The sequence below is a fragment of the Plasmodium fragile genome (assembly GCF_000956335.1).
Source record: "Plasmodium fragile strain nilgiri unplaced genomic scaffold supercont1.7, whole genome shotgun sequence".
NCBI lineage: Eukaryota > Apicomplexa > Aconoidasida > Haemosporida > Plasmodiidae > Plasmodium > Plasmodium fragile.
The window spans coordinates 179774-198964 of record NW_012192587.1 but is presented as its reverse complement, the minus strand read 5'-3'; the positions used below and the strand labels follow the sequence as shown (position 1 = coordinate 198964).

The 19191-nt window shown below is 41.0% G+C and overlaps 4 protein-coding genes across 4 annotated transcripts; 1 reads left to right on the top strand and 3 right to left on the bottom strand.

The window, feature by feature from the left end:
* Positions 1–75: 75 nt before the first annotated feature.
* AK88_00872 (uncharacterized protein) lies at positions 76–1378 on the bottom strand (the record flags this gene model as incomplete). The annotated part of the gene is made up of 2 exons (XM_012478516.1): positions 76–121; positions 195–1378. 2 exons carry the CDS (start codon positions 1376–1378, stop codon positions 76–78), a joined length of 1230 nt encoding a protein of 409 aa, XP_012333939.1.
* Positions 1379–3234: 1856 nt separating this feature from the next.
* On the bottom strand, positions 3235–5060 carry AK88_00871 (uncharacterized protein; the record flags this gene model as incomplete). The annotated part of the gene is made up of 3 exons (XM_012478515.1): positions 3235–3348; positions 3495–3569; positions 3729–5060. 3 exons carry the CDS (start codon positions 5058–5060, stop codon positions 3235–3237), a joined length of 1521 nt encoding a protein of 506 aa, XP_012333938.1.
* A 3585-nt stretch (positions 5061–8645) lies between these two features.
* AK88_00870 (uncharacterized protein) lies at positions 8646–14069 on the top strand (the record flags this gene model as incomplete). Its single annotated transcript, XM_012478514.1, has 5 exons — positions 8646–9009; positions 9266–13374; positions 13467–13608; positions 13824–13897; positions 14013–14069. The coding sequence occupies 5 exons, from the start codon at positions 8646–8648 to the stop codon at positions 14067–14069; spliced, it is 4746 nt and encodes a 1581-aa protein (XP_012333937.1).
* An 867-nt stretch (positions 14070–14936) lies between these two features.
* AK88_00869 (uncharacterized protein) lies at positions 14937–16890 on the bottom strand (the record flags this gene model as incomplete). The annotated part of the gene is made up of 8 exons (XM_012478513.1): positions 14937–15038; positions 15201–15272; positions 15404–15529; positions 15698–15760; positions 15860–16025; positions 16198–16411; positions 16560–16724; positions 16881–16890. 8 exons carry the CDS (start codon positions 16888–16890, stop codon positions 14937–14939), a joined length of 918 nt encoding a protein of 305 aa, XP_012333936.1.
* Between the last annotated feature and the right edge of the window lie 2301 nt (positions 16891–19191).

Genomic DNA, 19191 nt, shown 5'->3' with positions numbered 1-19191 from the left:
TTTTTTTTTTTTTTTTTTCGTGCCCATACCAACACTAGAAAAATGATAGCTAAATTTATAAAGACGGCATTTTTTTTATACACGGAGGCCGTTGTGTGTCTTTCCAGCTGCTCGTACTCGACTGTGAGGAGAAGGGGAGAAAAGTGAACCATGTGAGTAGCATGCGTGGAGGGGGTCAGCGGATCAGTGTTTACCCTGAACCCTGGTGACCCTCTTTTCTCACGGCCCTACCTTTATCAAACTCGGACTTCTTCCTGAGGCTGGAAAATTTTCTATTTGCAAAGAGGCTGTTGAGCACGATGGCTATGCGAGAACCAGCCCTCAATATATTAACCTTGAGCATTCTCTCCAAGTGTAACTCCAATTCGTAAGTAATTTCCACCTCCTTGGTTGTATCAAAATGTAATTCGTCCTTTTTCCCAACCATAAAATTTCTTATATAGCTGTTCAGGTAAAACTCGGAACAAAACTCATTTACAATTTGCTCTGCCCATATATCAATTGCATCAATTCCTTTTGCACTAAATAATTTTTCGTCTTTTTTATGCTCATCAAATAATCGGTTTACATGGGTCCACCCTCCATACCATGCTGACTGGTACCTTTTTATCATTTTATTTATTAACTCGCTTTCCATGTAATCGAACATGTTGGTCTGCACCGTTTTGTAATCATCTTGGTAAATGACTTTAATGTCCTTCCCTCCGTTGTCGTATCGGTGTGCTATTCTTAATGGCTGATGCATGTCCGCGATGAGCGAGACCAGGTACTTGAGGGCGTCTGCGTCCGTGAAGGTGATGTTTTTAGGGTACTTGAGGGGGATGGCCTTCGACCCGGCCGGGGCAGAATTGGACGCACGATGCTCAGTTGGCTCTGCAGTTGCGTCACCGGATGGCTCTTCATTGGTTGACTGTTCAGTTGCTTCACCGGCTGGTGGTTCACTTGGTTGATCGGTTGGCTGTCCACTTGGCTGACCGCTTGGCTGTTCACTTGGCTGCGCCCCCGAGTGCTCGCCCGCCAACCTCCCGTAGAAGTGCTTTATCGAGTTGATCAGGCACAAGCCATTTTCATCTTCGCACTTGAAGACGGCCCTCTTGCAGTCGTTGTTTTGTAAATTGAAATGCATCGACTCCGCTCCTTTTATTTTGTCATGGACTAAGTGCCCCCATTTCCCAATGTCTACTATGTCCTTTCCGTTTAACAATTTCTTCAGTTCGTACAACTGCTCGCTCTTCATCCCTGACATGGCGACCATCCCTATGGCCTCATGGCCCTCTCCGTTGAAGCAACTTACCCAGCCCTTCCCATCGCCCCAGATGAAAAAAAGGACAAAAAAGGGAAGCAGATATTTGTGCAGGGCCCATGTTGACGCTTCCATTTTTTTTTTTTTTTACGCTCCCTCTCTGATTCGGTTTACGCGTGGAGGGGAGCAGTGGCCAAGATAAGTGGTGAAAGGTAAGGGGCGACGTTATGCTATACACAACGACGTTCTGCAAACTCGTTACGCAAAAACAACTGAGGCAATTCCCAACAGTCGCCTCTCCATACAAAAGGCGAAGTGGCCTCTGCTTTATATATATTTTCTACACGATCACGCGATTCAGGACAATAAAAAAAAAAAAAAAGGGAGGCGCATTATTTTGGAGCCTATGTCGTGCCAGCCTTCTCTAACCTCTCAGGGAAAACTAACACCCACACCCCTCTTCTACTGTGATATGACCCGCGGCAGGTAAAAGGCGGTTAGAAAAGATTGGTCGTTTTTTTTTTTTTTTTTTTTCGGTGGTACAAATTAAATAATTTGAATGTGATAGTTACACTTTGGGGCATAAAAAAAAAAAAAAAAAAAAAATGCCACTGGGAAAAAAAAAGAAAACGTCTCGGAAAAAACTACTGTTTCACAAAATACCATTGCATCACAAACTTTCATAAATGAATCAAGTGGGAAGATGCCGCACACCCACGCAACAGTACTTATAAAACTGAACCCCTCCGCGCATGCTCAGGTGTTACGCGCGTCAAGTGAAATATATTTGCTATAACGTATTGTCCATTTCGCAACACCTTTTAACCCTAAAAAAAAAAAAAAAAAAAAAAATTACAATGCAATTTGGATCGCATCGTGGACTATACTTGTTCCCTGTTACGTTGTAAATTCTTTTTTTTTTTTTTTCTGGGTTGCCTATATTGTGGAATTTAAATTTCCTCGAAATGTTAATTAACAAATTGACAACACGCCGAGCGGGATTCAATCGCCACCGCCACTGTGTCCAGCGTACACTGCAGCGTGGTACAAGGGGGCAAAAAGGGGGAAAAAAATATATATATATATATCAATCGATAGACCGTATAATTTCGCCAACCACATGGTCCACATATTTGCGCCAAACGAACGCCCCAAAGGGGGATTGCCAACGGGGACTGCCAACCGGAATGGCCAAAATGACTGTGCCGCCCAGCGGGTGGACTGCAGGATGAAAAAGTAATCGCCCCTCCTACGTACTATACGCATAAAGGGAACTAGCCAAATGAGCGCGGCAACGCAGCGCACCTCGAAACGGCAAATAGGGAAATAGGAAATTTATTCGACACGGGAAAAAAGCCCATTAACCCACTTCAAAGGTGATGATCATGGAGAAGAGGCAGCCTCCCCATTTGTCCGTTCCCTTTTGACAAAGCACAGATGCAAAACATATTCTTCCCTTCTTCGTAAACACGGAAATATGGGGAAGGCGCAAATATGTTACCATAGCATCATGGGTTTAACATCACCTTTCCAGTTTTAATAAAAAATGCAATAAAAATGGCAACATTGTAGAATACACAAAAAAAAATAATAAAAAGTCAAACGTGAAAATGAATTAGTTTTTTTTTTTTTTTGTAGTGAGTCCCCTCCGCACCCCCAACATACGCACCAAGTTGTATGCACAAATGTGTAACGCAATGGTCTTCACAAAAAAGGGGGAGATAAAAAAACACTATTTTTTTAATATTTTTTTTTTTTGGTGTGACCTTCCGCATGTCTACTTAATTGTGACAAGACAGATCCCCGTGGAAACGTGCCTCTTCTACTGCATTTTACTGAACAGGGGTGGGGAGGGATCAGTCCACTTTTTGCGATGATCTGAATGTGCATGCAAAAAGGAGTAGGATAGAGGCTATTGGAAAAGGGGAACAGAAATGAATTAGTCGTTTGATGGCGCGGGGTACGGCTCACTCAACAGCTGATTACCCTTTTCAATTCTTAAAATAGCTAAACAGGCCTAAGGCATAAAAGTATAATGCTATAAGATACAGGGGGTAAGACAGACTGAGGATCTTCCGAATGCTATTGGGTTCTCTACCATTTTTCTAAAAAGGTGGAATAATATAAAATATATATATATGTGTGCAGGGCTATACATACACAAACGTTCATATACACACTTCACGACGTTCATTTGGTTAAAACAGCACAAAATAGTTTTCTCGCCCTTATCTGTTCTTTATAATCTTACCGCCAACAGGAAGAGGTTGTAGCTTGGGGGGGTCATGGCTTGGACTAGCAAGTACAGCTGTAAGTTTTTGTCAAACTGGGGGAAAAAAAAGGGAGGGAAATGAAATAAAGCGGTGTGATGTCATATGTAAATGTTTTCACGCTAATGTGGAACCATTGGAATGGACGCAAAAGTTACTCTCTCCCGCGACATGCACATCGACTCCGTCCAACGTGATATCGCTTCACCGCATACCTTAAAAACTCCGTCGCGATTGCTCACATGCAGCATGGCCCAAATGAGGGAAGGAAACACAACAAATCTGTTTTGCAACACGAAGAGGAGATCTTTAAAAGATACAGAAAAAGGCAATTTAATTCCTTCATACAAAATACTCGACAGGATCACATACACAGATGGAGTCAATATTGTGTTGAACATCATCATAGACTGCTTAATGGACTGTTCATAAAATATATTAGCTTTTTCAAAAATTTTGAAAAAAATAGAAATGCAAAGGAAACAAAAATAGGAATTCTTCAAAAGTGAACTGAACATGGATGATAGGAAAATGCCGCCCTTCATCATCTCATCGCTTGATATTTCTTTTGTTTTTTTTTTTTTCTGTACAAAAAATTTTACATAACATTTTGTTAAAATGCCGCTAATTAGCACATAACAGTTGACAAAGAGAGAAATATTTTTCCCTTCAAACTGGAGCTTCTTGGACAGGTGATTGTACACATATATTGGTATCAGTCCGGACTGGTTTAGCATGCACATGTGTTGTAGCATTTTCATTTGTTCCGTTTCTCCCGCGTCTTCCTCATGCGTAGTTATTTTTCGGCCGTTCACATCATTTGTCCTGGTGTAACTCTTTCCCTCCTGTTCTTCTTGCGGGGTGACCTCTGCAATTGGCGCAATGAGATTTCCTTCCCCATCCATGTGCAGCTTCCCCTGACCGTCTTTTTCCACCTGCACTTGTTCGTCATCTCCCCCACCCTTTATGACACCCTTCTCATTCCTATCATAAAACAAATGCGCAGTTACACGGGAAAAAAAAAACTGTGTACAAAATTGGGCGACGCAAAAAAGGAAAATTTTACACAACTGAGGGGCCTCCTCAGGTATTTTCCTGACCACGTCATTTATCGCATTTAGCAAAAATATCCTCGAGCTTATGTTATCAGCTATATCATTCAGAGCAATCCTATGTTCATTCCGTATCAACTTCAGTGCATTTAGGGTTAACATGAACGAGAAAATGTTACTCAGACGAAGTAGCACTTCAAGTGGGGCACATAAAAGGGGGTAATTTATCCGTGGTATTTTCTTCACCAAATTTTGGACATCCGTTATGCTAAAACTTGTTTTAAAATTTTTCACAACTCTACTCTTTTTTCCAATTAGGTAACGTTTGGGGGGACACGAAGTACAAATAAAGCATTTTCCCCCCACATTGTACTGCCTTATAGGTACGCCCCTATTATTATTATTACCTTCCCTTCCTCCGTCTTTGCTATATTGACTCTTCGCGAGGTGCAGCAGGGCCAGCAACAGCAGGATTAACCGCGCGAGGATGTTCATGCCGTGTGGTCTTGGGAGAGAGGCAGGTAAACCTTTCCGTCTTCCACAATGCCACGTGTATCACCACGACTGCTGATGCGACACCCCTCTTTACGCCAACACAAATTGGAGCTACTTGGCCAATTTGAAAAAAGCCAATTGAAGAAAACCCGCCCAATAAACCACTAACTCATTTTAACTCAACCCTTTAGTCACTGCGAATGCAGGCTACACCTTAAGGAAAAAGGATTTCGATTGGAAAATTGGGAAAAACACAACCCCCACCTTGATATGTTTTAGCTACCACGTGTTCAAATTTTAAATTGCACGTGCGCGCGTTTGGCTACTTTTTTTTTTTTTTTTTTTTTCTCCATTGCGTGATATGCCGTATCCACACAGAATTCTTGTAACACCCAAATTTGCCAGGAATGGTCCACCAAGTCATGATGGTGAGGCACCAAGTTCCTGTCGTGCCAGCTTAGAACAAGGCAAAATTGCACTGCCCCCCTTCGTTACCTTTTCTACACATTCAATGTGCGACACTCTTGTAATGTGTTCACATCCTGCTCCTTGAGTCATGCTACGCAAAAAAAGGAAAAAGAGCAGGAAAAAAACGGAATATTTTGACAAAAAAAAAAAAAAAAAAAAAAGTAAAAAATAGCAGGGAACGCGCAAACAAGTTTGGCTCATTTGGCAACGGGAAAAAATTTACAAGTTTAGCCAAGGGCACATTTAACGAGGCGACGGGGCGAAAAATCCCTCGCGCGGTACCGTATCTCGTGTAGAATAAAATTATGTGTGCAAAGAAATTAAGCCCCATCTGCAAAAAAAAAAAAAAATAGGGGCAACGAAACATGGAACAAGCAAAGGGGAGAGTGTGCCATGTTGCCACTACTTCAATCTGCCATTTGTAAGAATACGCCGCTAAAAATGCCTCCATAAAAAAAAAATATGGCATTTCAAGTGCAAATATCTTCCTCCCGGGGTCGCCAAGATGTGGCACACCCCGTTTTCCCGCCCCGGCCCCGAAGGTGTGAGATTGATTATTTGTTCTGGCACATTTAACGAGTGTACATATTTCAGTGCCCCTGAATAAGCCTTTCATTATGTGTGTAAATTTTGGCGTCATTTGGGGTTCATTTGGGGATTCATTTTGGGGTTCCTTTTTTGTAATATATTTTTTTTTTTTTTTTTTAATTCTTCCATGTGCTGCCCTTTGAAGAATAGCTTAATTTCTCACGCTTTATTCGACTATGAGTTTGTATTCAGATGTTCCTCCTTTTTAGACTATTCTTCCCCCCCCGAAGCGAAATGACTCCTTTTGGGGTGGGGGCGCAGCACGCCTTTATCTGTTGGCACACATTCTTTTGAGGCAACTTGGGGATGAAGCCCGTCTCATTATCACATCAGCCCCCAAACACTGTAAGTGAAGCCGAAGCGAAACCCCGTGAAAATGGAAATAAAGTGTAAGGGTTCGCCTCCCCTGCTTTTATATGTACACGGATATGTGTGTATATGTGTGCCTGTGTTCCTGTGTACTCACGCTTCCTCATTTGCCACCACCGCAATGTTCACAATTTGACTTACCCCCGTGCATCATTGAGTTAGTGCATCGTGTAAAGGCCTCATAGTTCAATGGCCCGATCGTTTAGTTTCCTGCCTCATCGCTTAACAGCTTCACTGTTCTGCCGCTGAACCGTTTAGCCGCTTAACGGCTTAACCTCTAACCAGCCCTCGCGCAAGGTACCCCGAAAAATATAATCCCCTTTGGCGAAGCACTTATGGATACACACACATACACACACGTATATGCTGCTGCCATATTTTATTCTCCACCCAGGCAGCAGAAAATTGTGCTCGCTCTTTTTTGTGTTTCACCTTTCCGTGTACACTTTTTTTTTTTTTTTTTTTTTTTTTAAAGCTTCACGAAAAAGGTGTCATGATGGAGTGTGTGTGATTATTCCTGAGAGTTTCCTGCGCATCCTCCGTGTTATTTCGTGCCCCTGGTGTCACTTCCATCCACTATTCATTTCCAAGGTCTGAGCAACATTTACACTCAAGGGCCTCCCTCATCCCCCTTGCACTTTCCACGTGCTGCCCAATTTTTACGTATAGAACAAATCCCTTCTTCATCATCTTTCATAAAATAAAACTTATGTGTACCAAGTTATGCGGCGGGGGGAGAGTATAATCGTTTCGTCATTTTAACTTCTCCTCTACCTGCTCCCATGTCAACTTTAATATTACATTTTTTTTTTTTTATCTTTTTTTTAGTTGCATTCCATTTCGTGAGTTGCCCTTGTGTGAGAGACTATTATGTGTGACAATTTTATGGAGTCACATGTTCCTACCTGTGACGTTTCACATAGGGCCCACCCCCTGTTGTTGAGCAGGTCCTCATTCTAAGCGACGGCACATGATCGGAAAACCCCGCGTACTCATAAAAAAGTGAACAAATATAATTACATATAAAGAAAAAAAAAAAAAAAAAAAGGTGCACACTAATATATAGCATACTGCACATGTGCACACGTGTAGGTGGATGTTTTCATTGGGCAATGCAAAGTGTTACATTCGCTTTGTTATTTTAGTCTCCTCCTCTCTTTCCCTCTTTTTTTTTTTCTTTTTATAAATGTATATATGCCGATCAGTACACATGACCAATTTGTGAATTCATTCTACTCCTCGTCCTTATTTCCAGCAATTTTGAATTCATCACTCTTGTCTATTCATATTATGACTTTAATCGTACCATAAAAAACTACTTCATGTCAATCTACATGTGCGGTCTGTTGTGCGTGAGTGTGTATGCGCGTGGCTCTGAGAGGACAGAGTTCGAAACGCAGTCTGCAAATTGCGAATGAAGGGTTTGCTCACATTCGTTCTTCCCACTCTGTTCCCCTTTTTTTCGTGTTTCTTTCAGAGGGACTATGCGACTGCACGTGGTAGGCTATTTTTTTCCTTATTCCTTTTTTACTTTTTTCGAGTGTACCCGATTCATCTCTCTACCTCTTTCCCTTTTTTTGTGTCTCCATCCATAAAGCGCACTGCGCAATTTTATGAATTCGTAGGAATGAAATAAACACAACGCTTAAACTGCTCCACACCGTTCGAATGAACCAAATGCGTATTCGTGGTTATGCTTAGCCAAACGAGTGTAGGAGCGGACAACATGTCATATATTCCTTGTGACCATTCCTAAAAACGCAATTTCTTTTCTTTTTTGCCACCTCCTTCTAAGCGTCCATTTTGGCCTTCTCCCAAGGAGATTTTGTTTCTGTCATTCGTTTGCTTAATATTAGTGTCAAATTTTTTTTTTTTTTTTTTTTTTTTGTGCTTCTCTTCCTTTTTAATGAATTAACAAAGTGGCAATGCAACAGACAGATGCACAGCATGTACGTATGCACATTACCTACATGAAGGACAATATACAAATTGGGAAAAAGTGTAACACTATGCTCCCTTTGTGCGTTTACTCGGTTGCTCAATTTGTTGACTAGCAGGTTGGTCACGTTTTTTTTTTTTTTTTTTGCATTGTTTCTTGTTGACTCCTCCCTTATGTGTGCTCTCTTCTTTCCACTTTAACTTCGCCCTAACGAAAACACAATGACGATGGAAAAGAAAAATGCAATCAATTGCAGGAGCCTGCATAGAGCCAACATGATTTTTGCCACCATAAGCAACGACAACAATTACATATGCATTATCACGTATTACGAAAATGATTACAACTTAGAGATGTTCAGTGCGAACAACCAAATGCAGAAAATATTTCGAAAGACCATTCCAGACAGCATTAACAAAGTTTATATAAATCATTCCAACAGGTACATTTGTGTGACGAGTAAAAATGGTAGCGTATACATCTTCGACATGAAGGGGAACCTTGTGTACAAAAATGAGGAAATGCATTGCTTGTACTGGAGAAAGAGCGGTGCCGAGAGGGAGAAGATTGTGCCCCCCAAAAATGGTGAGACGAGAAGGTGAAGGGAAGCAAACAGTGACCATGTGTGTTCCGTTATGCAATCACATGAGGCTTGATTGTTACCTGATGGCTGATACGCAATATGTGACATATGATACAATGAGAAGACAAAAGGAACTACATAACAGATGGCCGTTTTAACCTTCTGAGTCTCCGCCGTGAATTCACCCCTGAAAGAAATGCAATCTCTGTGTGTGCAACTAGCTTTATTGTACTTTTTTTTTTTTTTTTTCCCGTTCAGGCTACTACAAAAGAAAACGTAAAAAAGAAACCAGCTGGACCCGCGCCGATAAGGAACATCAAGTGAAAGACAACAGTCCGGGTGAAAACAACACAAAGAGATTTAAATGTGACAAAATCGTGAAGAATGAAAATTCAGTTGCACCCGCTCTTAACGATAATGTGAAAAAAACGAATAGCGGAAAATTAACGGGTGCAAAAAATCATCTGACCTGGTCAGGCAAAAATGGAGACATAAAAAATAGGAAGCAACCGATCAGCAGCAACTGTATTATGAAAAGCGAAAAAAACAAAAATGGTCCTGTCCTCAGTGGGAACGTATTAAAGAGCGGCACAACAACAAGGAGGTACAAATCTGTGGGAAACGAAAATGAGGGGAAAAAACAAACCCACGGAAGGGTTTCCACCAGGCAAACCAGTCATTGCAACATGAATAATTCCTCCAAACAGAGAACGGAATGTGGAATATATAGGCCCAAAAAGCAGAGACAGAAAAGCGGCACACACACAGACTGTGATGACCAGACAAATGATAACGAGACACATGATAACCAGACAAATGATAACCAGACAAATGATAACCAGACAAATGATAACCAGACAAATGGTGGCAAGATGGAAGAAGAACATTCCGATGTGAGTATTAAATCCAATTCGCCCATCCTGGGAAGTTACGATTTGTGCTTAAAAAAAAGTGTGTGTGATTACTTCTTCTCCATCTCCTCGACCAATCGAATTGCAAAATATGGAGAAAAAAACGAATTAAAATCCAACGCGCAGTACGAAAAAATGCCCCTAGAAATTGTGGACATATTCTGGATTAACATAGAAAAAGATAACAGAAATAAATGTACAGAAAATAATGGCTACTATTACCTTTTCAGTTATTTTGACAGCGTGCATATTATGCATAGCCTGGACGTAGGGTTTAACATTATATGCTCCATGAATTTAAAGATTATATTTTACAAGTGCAACATTTTAAACCATGTGTATAAAAATATAAATTCGTATGTTGAGCTTAAAAATAACATTGTTCAAGCATTTAAAAAGGAATTTATAAAAAAATGTAAAGCCAAAAAAAAATACCCATGTGGGCATTATGTCAAGTGGGCAAAGCATAATTACCATCGAACGAGAATGAACAACTTTAACACCTCAATAAACAGGGTTAACAGTGTCCGTGATGGTCTCAATGCACACAGTTGGGGTGCGACGGAATCTTTTTCCTTTCCTTACCATTTAGACGTAAAAGAAAGTATCATTAAAAGGATCTTCAACGACCTCGTTATTGACATAAAGCAATCGTACATTTCGAATGAGCAGCACTACATTTTAGTGAAGTACTACGTGCATGTGAAGGGGAAGTACTTACGTTTCTCTAGCTTGGAACCACGCAGTTGGAGGAGGCCCAGCGAATCGGCCAGCCTGACGTCCACCATATCGACCAGCCAAGCGGGTAATCTCGCTAAAAAGGACAGCAAACCTGGAAGAAGACACAAGAAATTCAATCTAAAAAAAATCATCATGAACAGAGAAAAGGCAAAGCAACTTACACTGCCATCACACAAGTACAAAATGTGTCTCCTGGGGATGCAAAAATGTGGTGACGTGGAAAAAGAATTCAAATCCGTGGAAAAAATAGTCCTCTACCTTTTACACTCTTCCAACATTCTGCAGAGCATTTTCCACATATACAAACAAATGTCAACCATGTACTCAAAATTTAGTGAGTACAAAAAAATGCACAAAATTTATCGAAGCATTGTTGAATTAAATGGCCACTTTAAGAAATTCTACTACAAAGATCGGACGATGGTTTATTTTTCCAAATTTATTAAAAATCGGAGGGAAAATTTTGACGAAAATTTGTACAATTTATTTTTTAAGGAAAATGAAAAAAGAGACTTTGCTCGCTACTATGATGTAATAAAAAAGATGATAAGCGACAACACGATCTGTTGCTCATGCTCTAAGGAGAAGTGTCTTAGTGGGCAGGTGGATGCTCGAGAGCAGGGGAAGATGCTCCATCAGGGGAAGCATATCCATTGGGGCGATGACCCTCCTCTACATGAAGGTACTGCAAATGGTGCAATCTCATGGACAAACACTGGGGGAGAGGTGGCTACGGAAAATCAAGTCGATGCGGCAAATGGGGAATTCTCAGAGGACTGTTTGAAGGCCCATTTTGGAGGCACACGGCGCGGCGTCAAGAAGGAAGACCCGTTTGAAGAGAACATAAAGAGGGGGGTCTTGAACAGCTACGAAGGGGGACCCTCGATCGGGTGTGTTAGCGGTACGATTCCATGTGCTAGCGGCACCACTCGATGTGTTAGCGACATGAATGGGCGCCTGAGCAGCGCAAGTGGGACGCTCCCACCCACCGGGCGTCCAAGCAAGGTAATGAAAAAAGAGTCAAAAAATGTCGCTCAAGGGATGAAGAGCACAACCAGTTGTCTACAACAAATGGACACAAAAAAAGGAACAACCGCAAGAGGTCAGATTAGTAGTATGAAGGACAGCTGCGGCGCCGATAGTGTGGAGCTGGGGAAGAAGGGAAAAAGCATGAGTTATAGAAGCCAGTGTGGCACTTCCCTCTGCCGAAGTAGCAGCGCGAAATGTTATTACAACCGTGTGGATGGAAAGGATGGTAGTCATGGCACGACGTCCTCCCTTCGTAGGGGAGCAATAAAGAACAGGGGCAGCAATGGCTTCCTTAGGAAAGGTAGCGGAATTGCACTTAGGCAAGGGGTAACAAACAGACTGGATAAAGTCGTCTCTACAGGGGTGAAACGCAGTTGTAGCAGCGCGCGTTCCGCTAGAAGCGCACAACGAGAGGCATGCACACATCGGCTCGCAAAAGGGAAAACAGCGGAACGTCCGCCAAGAGGTGACGTGGCCAACCGGGGGAAGGAAGAACGGGAGGACTCAGCACAGGACACAACGGAGGAAAAGAACGGTGAAGATGACGATGACGATGACGATGATGATGACCTGCCGCTGTCGGAAGGCGAACTGGAGGAACAGTTCCGCAGGAGCCGGAAATTTATAGTCCCTCGAGGGCAGAACATATGCTCCAGCTGCGAATTGCTAGTACAGAAAAAGACAATGCACAACTTTGAAAAATTCGAACTAAACTATGTCATCCCCCCCCCCAAAAAAAAAAAAAAAATCAGTGATGAAGAAATTTACACCTCGTTGATCAAGGATATCTACCTCATGTACAGCGAACAAAAATGTCCACTCAATCTACTCCTATTGTTACAAGAGTTTAGCGAAAAGGAATTACAAAAGTGTATGACCAACTTCCAAATGGTCTTAAACTACTACGAAAAAGTGTTTCTCGAAAATATAAATGAGCATTTAATAAATTTGCACAGAATAATATGGATTTGTAAATCCCTCACTGACAACATGCAAGTTATGCTGAAGACATACCGCCTGGACCGAATTAAAAAATTACAAGAACTCATCATTCTTTGTATCAGGAAGTTTCAAAAGTACTTCAAATTACAAACACATTTGAACATTTTCCTTTTCCTAATCGAGTTGTTATTATTCATTTCGAAAAATATTTATTTTGAAAAATTTCCTCATTATAAAGAAGCCTTTTCAAACTACAGAAATTTCGATGTGGAAATTTTAAAAAATTACAATTCTGTTAAAGGGAACAAAAAAATTCACTTCAATCATTTTGATCAATATTTACACAACACTCAGGTGAAAAAGCAAAAATTATTTTTAGCACTTTGTACCATTCAACACAACTTGGATAAAATTTTTCAGTCCTTGAACAAAAGGGAAAATAACAAATTCATTTCAGTCTACAACATTTCCATCCTCCATTTTCAAAGTAATCATCAATTTCATTATTTTACTCTTTCAGAGAATAATACAAAATATGACCTTGCTCGTAATTCTTCCTCCTTTGACGATGTGTATGTTGGGCAAGTGGTGCCCTCCAAGGTGTACCCCTTCCACGTGTGCACTTGTGATCGTTTTTCCTTCGTGCGCATTGACACATATTACCAGTGCGCTTTGCGCTTCAAATTGATCCGGAGACGTGCCATAGGCATAAACCTGCGCCCTCTCACCGTCCTCAGCGTCGTGGTAGGTCACAACCGGAGGAGTGCACGTGAGCATCTACACATCGTGCCGCCTCACCACTTCAACCGCTTCCCCACATTCATCGCTACCCCCAGGTCATGTCCAAGAACTTCTTCTACATCTTCACCAAGCACGACAAGAAGCTGAACATCACCTCGCTCAAAGTGAAGTATGGCCACTCCAAGCGGAACACGCTCAAGCGCAAAGGGAAGGCCTATTGCCACAACAATTTAAGCGGTGAGTCCTCCATGCAGACCAAAAGCGCAGCATGTGGGGCTAATAATGCGGGGCGAACTATACACCCTCGCGACATTTCAACGTATCATACCTCGTTCCTTTGGAGGTCCCTTTTTGTGTGTGACATTACACCAATTGTGGGACAGCTTCGCATCGCCGCATCTTCTGCCCACTGCCAACTACCACTTCGCATAACCGCCTTCCCACCACCGCAGTTGTCAAGTGCTCCAATCTGGAATCCTACTACCCCAGCGCCAACAACTTCAACCTCAGGCTCCAAAAACTATGCGTAAGTAAAACCGGCGCATGAGCCCAAAGTGTGCGCGCACTGTATGCACACACATACATATATATACGTGCCCATATTTTCTCCCTTTCCTTATTCTTTTCTTTTCCCTTTGAAGAACTCCATTATTGCCAACTGCGAACCGCACACGTGTCTGATATTACAAGGACTATGATTACCGAAGCGAAGAAAAAAAAATAATTGGGCGCACGTATAAACGGCGAACACAACCTCCGAACACACATCACGACAACACAAAAAGGAACATAACCATTTGCATGTGCAGTGCGACATTGTTATTGGAGCACACGTGCACAACTTATAAGTTTTTTATGTAACCCTGTTTATGGAGCAAACGTTTGTAGTGCTACATGTCCCGATCCTTATATTTTTTTTTTTTCATCCGACTCCTTTTTTTAATATGATTTTGAATTATTCCTTCCGCCTTTTCATAACTTCTGACAAGAGAATGTTCCATCTACTGGGATGGAAAATGGACGGCTGTGCAGAATGATCCTACTTAGGTAGAAACGTCAGCGGCGCCTCACCAAGAAAAGAAGCAAAAAAAAAAAAGAAAGAAAAAAAAAATTAAGTTAATATGTTTCTGTTCATTTAAACAAATAATTTTACTCTCATTCAGTCGCAGCTACTGAGGGATGAATTAAACGGATAGGTTTTTTTCAAATAGGACAGCGGCAATGGAGCAGGATGTGCCACTGGACTACGCGCCGATGGAGCGTGCTGATCAACGCGGTCATACGGGCATGTATCGGGAAAATGTTTAATAACGATTTCCATTATTTCTCATAAATTAAAAAAGGCCACAAAACCATTATGCACATATAGCTTCCTCTCCATGCCTGGTTGCAGAAGGGCGTGTTCATACATTTCCGTGGCTCGCTTCTCTCCTTTCCGCCTTCTTTCTTCACCGCGCATACCTTAATAATAATACCAATTATGGAGAGAGGCCTTCCCACGTGCACACACGTATGCGCACGATTTCGAACGGTAGCCTGAGGCACAAATTGATCTTGCTCATTTTCTATACATTCGTATTCTTCTTTGTCTTTTTTTTTTTGAATTTTAAATTATACGGGTCGAATGTGTCTGCACACAGAGGAGTCGTGTAATCAAAGTTCATCGACTGCAAGAGGGAGGGAAGCAAAGAAAAAAAATAAATACAAAAATGTATATATGTGTACACATACTCTCATATGTGTTAAAAAACTGTCTTGTTCGTAAAGTCACTGCCACGTTTATCTTTTTTCAAATGGCTTGGGAATGCCAGTCATTTTTCCTTCCGTACGTTTTTGTCCTTATTGGATTGAAAGGTGTAAATGATGAGGAGCGACGGGATGCATTCTGAGATGAAATAAGACTGTTATCGGAGGAGATAAAAGAAAAGGGGGGAAAATGGGATGTTTACATGGACGTGCAAAGAGCACGTAAGGCATACATATAGGGATGAGATGAAAGGCAAAAATGTTTTTTCCTCCCCTTTGACATTACTATCGCGTCGCAAGTAGGTAAATCCAAGTAGGAGTTGTAAAAGTTCGAATTCTTGAGGAAACACCAAAAGGAGTATAATCCCTTCAGAGCCAAAATAATAAACATAATAATAGCCAAAGACAGTATCTGAATTGTTCAAAAAAGAAAAAAAAAAAATTTATATTGTTCCGCCTGCACTGCTCATATTTCTTCTTCTTATTTTTTTTTTGTACCCATTGTTACAACATAGGCGTAGGAAAAATATGAAGAACGCCAATGATATGTGGATGTCTCTCTTGTTCTCAGATTAGTTACCCTTTTTATAATACTGTTGTTTTTTGAAATTCCTTTGCTTTTTTCTTCCAGCTTCTTGGTCACCTTCAAAATAAAACAAAAAATATATATATATGTAACTGTGGCGAAGGATACACACTCGAGCACTTGATAAATGCAAAATGAGCAAAAACACCTGCGCACCTTAACCCCATAGTACAGGAATGCTATGGCTATTAAGTAATCTATTATGGACTCCAGGATGTAGTTGTAATAAATGTAGTTGTAGAACGACTGCGTGAAATAGCTCAAGCTAGCCAAAACGATATTTATTCCGTACACAAGGCCATTTAGGAAAATGTACAGCGATCTGAAGGTAAAAAAAAAAAAAAAAAAAAAAAAAAAATAACAACTACTATTCGTATTGCGATTACTCGCCTGCACACGAGCTAGCCAAATTTCAGAAAAAAATAATTCACACACAAATGCACACAAAATCGTCCACTTTCTTTTCTTTATTTTTTTTTGGGGAAAAACATTACTGTAAATGCGGAGCGGACACTAATATAGACGCATAGTAAACTTGGGACCAAAAAAGTATTATAATTGTGAAAGATGACAAAAACAGGTACGTGGGAATGGTTTTCAATATGATTAAGTAGAAATAGAAATTGGGAAATAACAGCAGCGTGCTGTAGTCTATCACGGAATAGCGTATATCCAGGTAGGTCACAACTGAAAGGGATATTATTCTGCCTGCGGGAAGAGGGGGGGGAAGAGTGAGCATTTGTGAGCGTATACACACGAGATGGCATGGGGACAAACGATAAATCGGTAAAGCAGTAAAGCGATACAAGCGGTAATCAGATAATCCGCCCTTCGCGCTGTCCCATTTTCGCCTTACTTATGTTACAGAAAAACAAAAAAATGAACAAAAAATTCCTAGTCTTCTCCCCCGTCAAATTGGCGGAGGCTACGGGCGAAACCTTTCTGTTTCTTACGCGCAGTTGGTATAGCACGCAACTCAGGTAGGCATAGAACAATATTAACAGGAGTAGGAAATAAATACCTAAATGGGAAACGGGCGAGAAGGGGGTGGGTGTAGAGGTGGTGTTGTGTGTACATATGGGCGGAGAAACACGTGGGTGTGCGTCTAAGCGGTGTATGGCCAGGAGGCGCCTAGTTTCCTCCCACCACGGCGCTTCGCACGCTTTTGCGGCAGTACCCGTAGTCATTAGGAAAACAGGGGGAATAACTGTATTTTAAAATGGTAGATGTGGAAAGAGTATGTTACTCAGTTTTTGCACAAGTGAAGTGAACCTTGTTTCGGTAACTGCGTATGATTCATTCCTGGCTCGCTTCCTCACTTATGTTAACGGTATTCTTGCACAGAAAAAAGAAAGAAAAGCAGAAGCGGCAGAAACAGCAACACCGTATAGTTGCGCAGTATGGCAACGTAATGTAGTATCGTAAGGGAGTGATCCAAGGCAGTAACATAAACTCGTAAGGTGAAATGCGGAAGGAGAAACAACAGCTTAATCTAATATGGTAAAACGGAATTATATGCAAAGGTGGAACAGTAGGATAGTCGAGTTACATATAACTGCACAATAATAAAGTGTCAAAACGGAATGGTTAAGAATATACGCGAATAAAACGCGCTTACGAATGAGTGGGCACAAGGAAAAAAAATTTAAATAAAAAAAATAATTTTTGTGCAAAAGGCTAAGGTCCTGCTTTACTGTAACTCCCCTATAAAACGCTTCCACTGCGTGTACCACTTTTGTAGCAATATGTACATGTAATTTATGTGTACATTTTGTGAATCCTTTTTTTTTTTTTTTTTTTTCCTATTTTTTTTTTGCTGGGATTAATTCACCCATAGGGGTTTAAATTGCCACGAAAAAAAGAAAAACATATTTCTTTCATTCCTAAGCACATGCTTCCACACGTTTCGGCTTCTACATGTTGAAATTTCATCCTCAGGGGTGTAAATCAAAATGTAGCCAAAGGAAGAAACAAAAATGAGCTCCTATTTTTTCTGCTTGGTGGAAAAGCTAAAAAATGGCGTTTATATTATTTTTTTTTTTCTTTCCACCATGTGTGCAAGAATTCGCACAGAACAAAGTGGAAGATGAAGGGGGAAAAAAAAAAAAAAAAAGAAAAAAACGATCTTACAAAATCCTATGCACAGGGACAATAATTGACAAATGGTTAACAAAACAGACGCCAGCTTGACATTACGTTTTCGTCCCTATGGGAACAGCTCCATCCACTTGGCTTATTACACCCTCTGGTATCTTCTCTTTTAGGGGGCCCCCGTTTTGGGGGGGGATAAAACTTCACTGTGCGCATTTTTCTGCTTTTCCCATCCTTATAAAAATATGGGCCAGTCGTCCGAAACGGACTTCCACCTGTTTCGCATTATATGGTGTATTGCCCCATTTCTGTTCCCCGAGCGGTATGTCATTTTTTTCCCCTTCCTCGCTATTCGCGGTCGCACTATTCCCTGCCACTTGGTTCGTTTCCCTTTTTGCCGTTCATGCTATTTTGTACGTGTTTCTTTCTGGGGGTGCATGGGCTTACAGAACAAATGGTGAACGAAACGGAAGTAGTGTTCGCCCTGTCTAACCCCAGGTTAGCACAGGGTCAGAAGGAAATAAAAGTATAACCATGACGGGAGAAAGTGCACACCATTTAAAAGAAAAAATATACCTCCTCATCAGCAATAAAAATTGTTGTTTCGTAGTATCACTTGGTATGCCGTTTACTTTTTTTTTTGCGGCAATTTTGATATGCCTCTTGGGGCGCCATGCGTATCGCCATTATCCGCCCGTAGCATTTTTTTTGTTGTCACCGTTTGGAAAATTTTGGTCACCCCTTGGGGCCGTTTTTTTCTTTTCCCCCTCACTGCACGCTTGCCCACTTTTACATGTATTCTTTTTTTTTTCTGTGTCTAAAATATTCGCGCGCATACATGCCCATTTCAGCAAAATCGCAAATAAAAATATTCTTCGTTTTTTTTTTTTTTCCGCCAAGTGGAAATACGTGCATGTAAATATACACCATTGGTGATCTAAAAAATCGCATTTGTTCTGTTCATTTTATGCGTCGCACTGTTTCACGTTTTTCGGCCATTTTCCGCCATTTTTCCGACAATTTTGCGCCTTTTTTTCCGCGTTATTCTGTTTTTTTTTTTTTTTAAATTAAACTATCATACGTGTAACTCCCCCTGCGAGCAGTGAATACACAAATCGTAACGACATAAGCATTTGACGTTTTTTTTTTTTTTTTTTTTTGTGCAAATCCGTTTTTTCAAGTTTTTTTTTTCGCACTTCCTTTCTTCTATGAGAAAAATTAACCACAAAGTATAATTTGAAATTAACTCATTTGGAAAAATTGCGTGCCTCTATTTTTGTACGTTGCCGTTTGTTTCGCGTTGGGAGTGCCCCTCCGTTCTGTTTGTTCAATCTGTTGTTCTTCCTTCTGCTGCGTTGTGTTGCCCCCCCTTTTTTTTTTTTTTTTTTTTTTTTTTT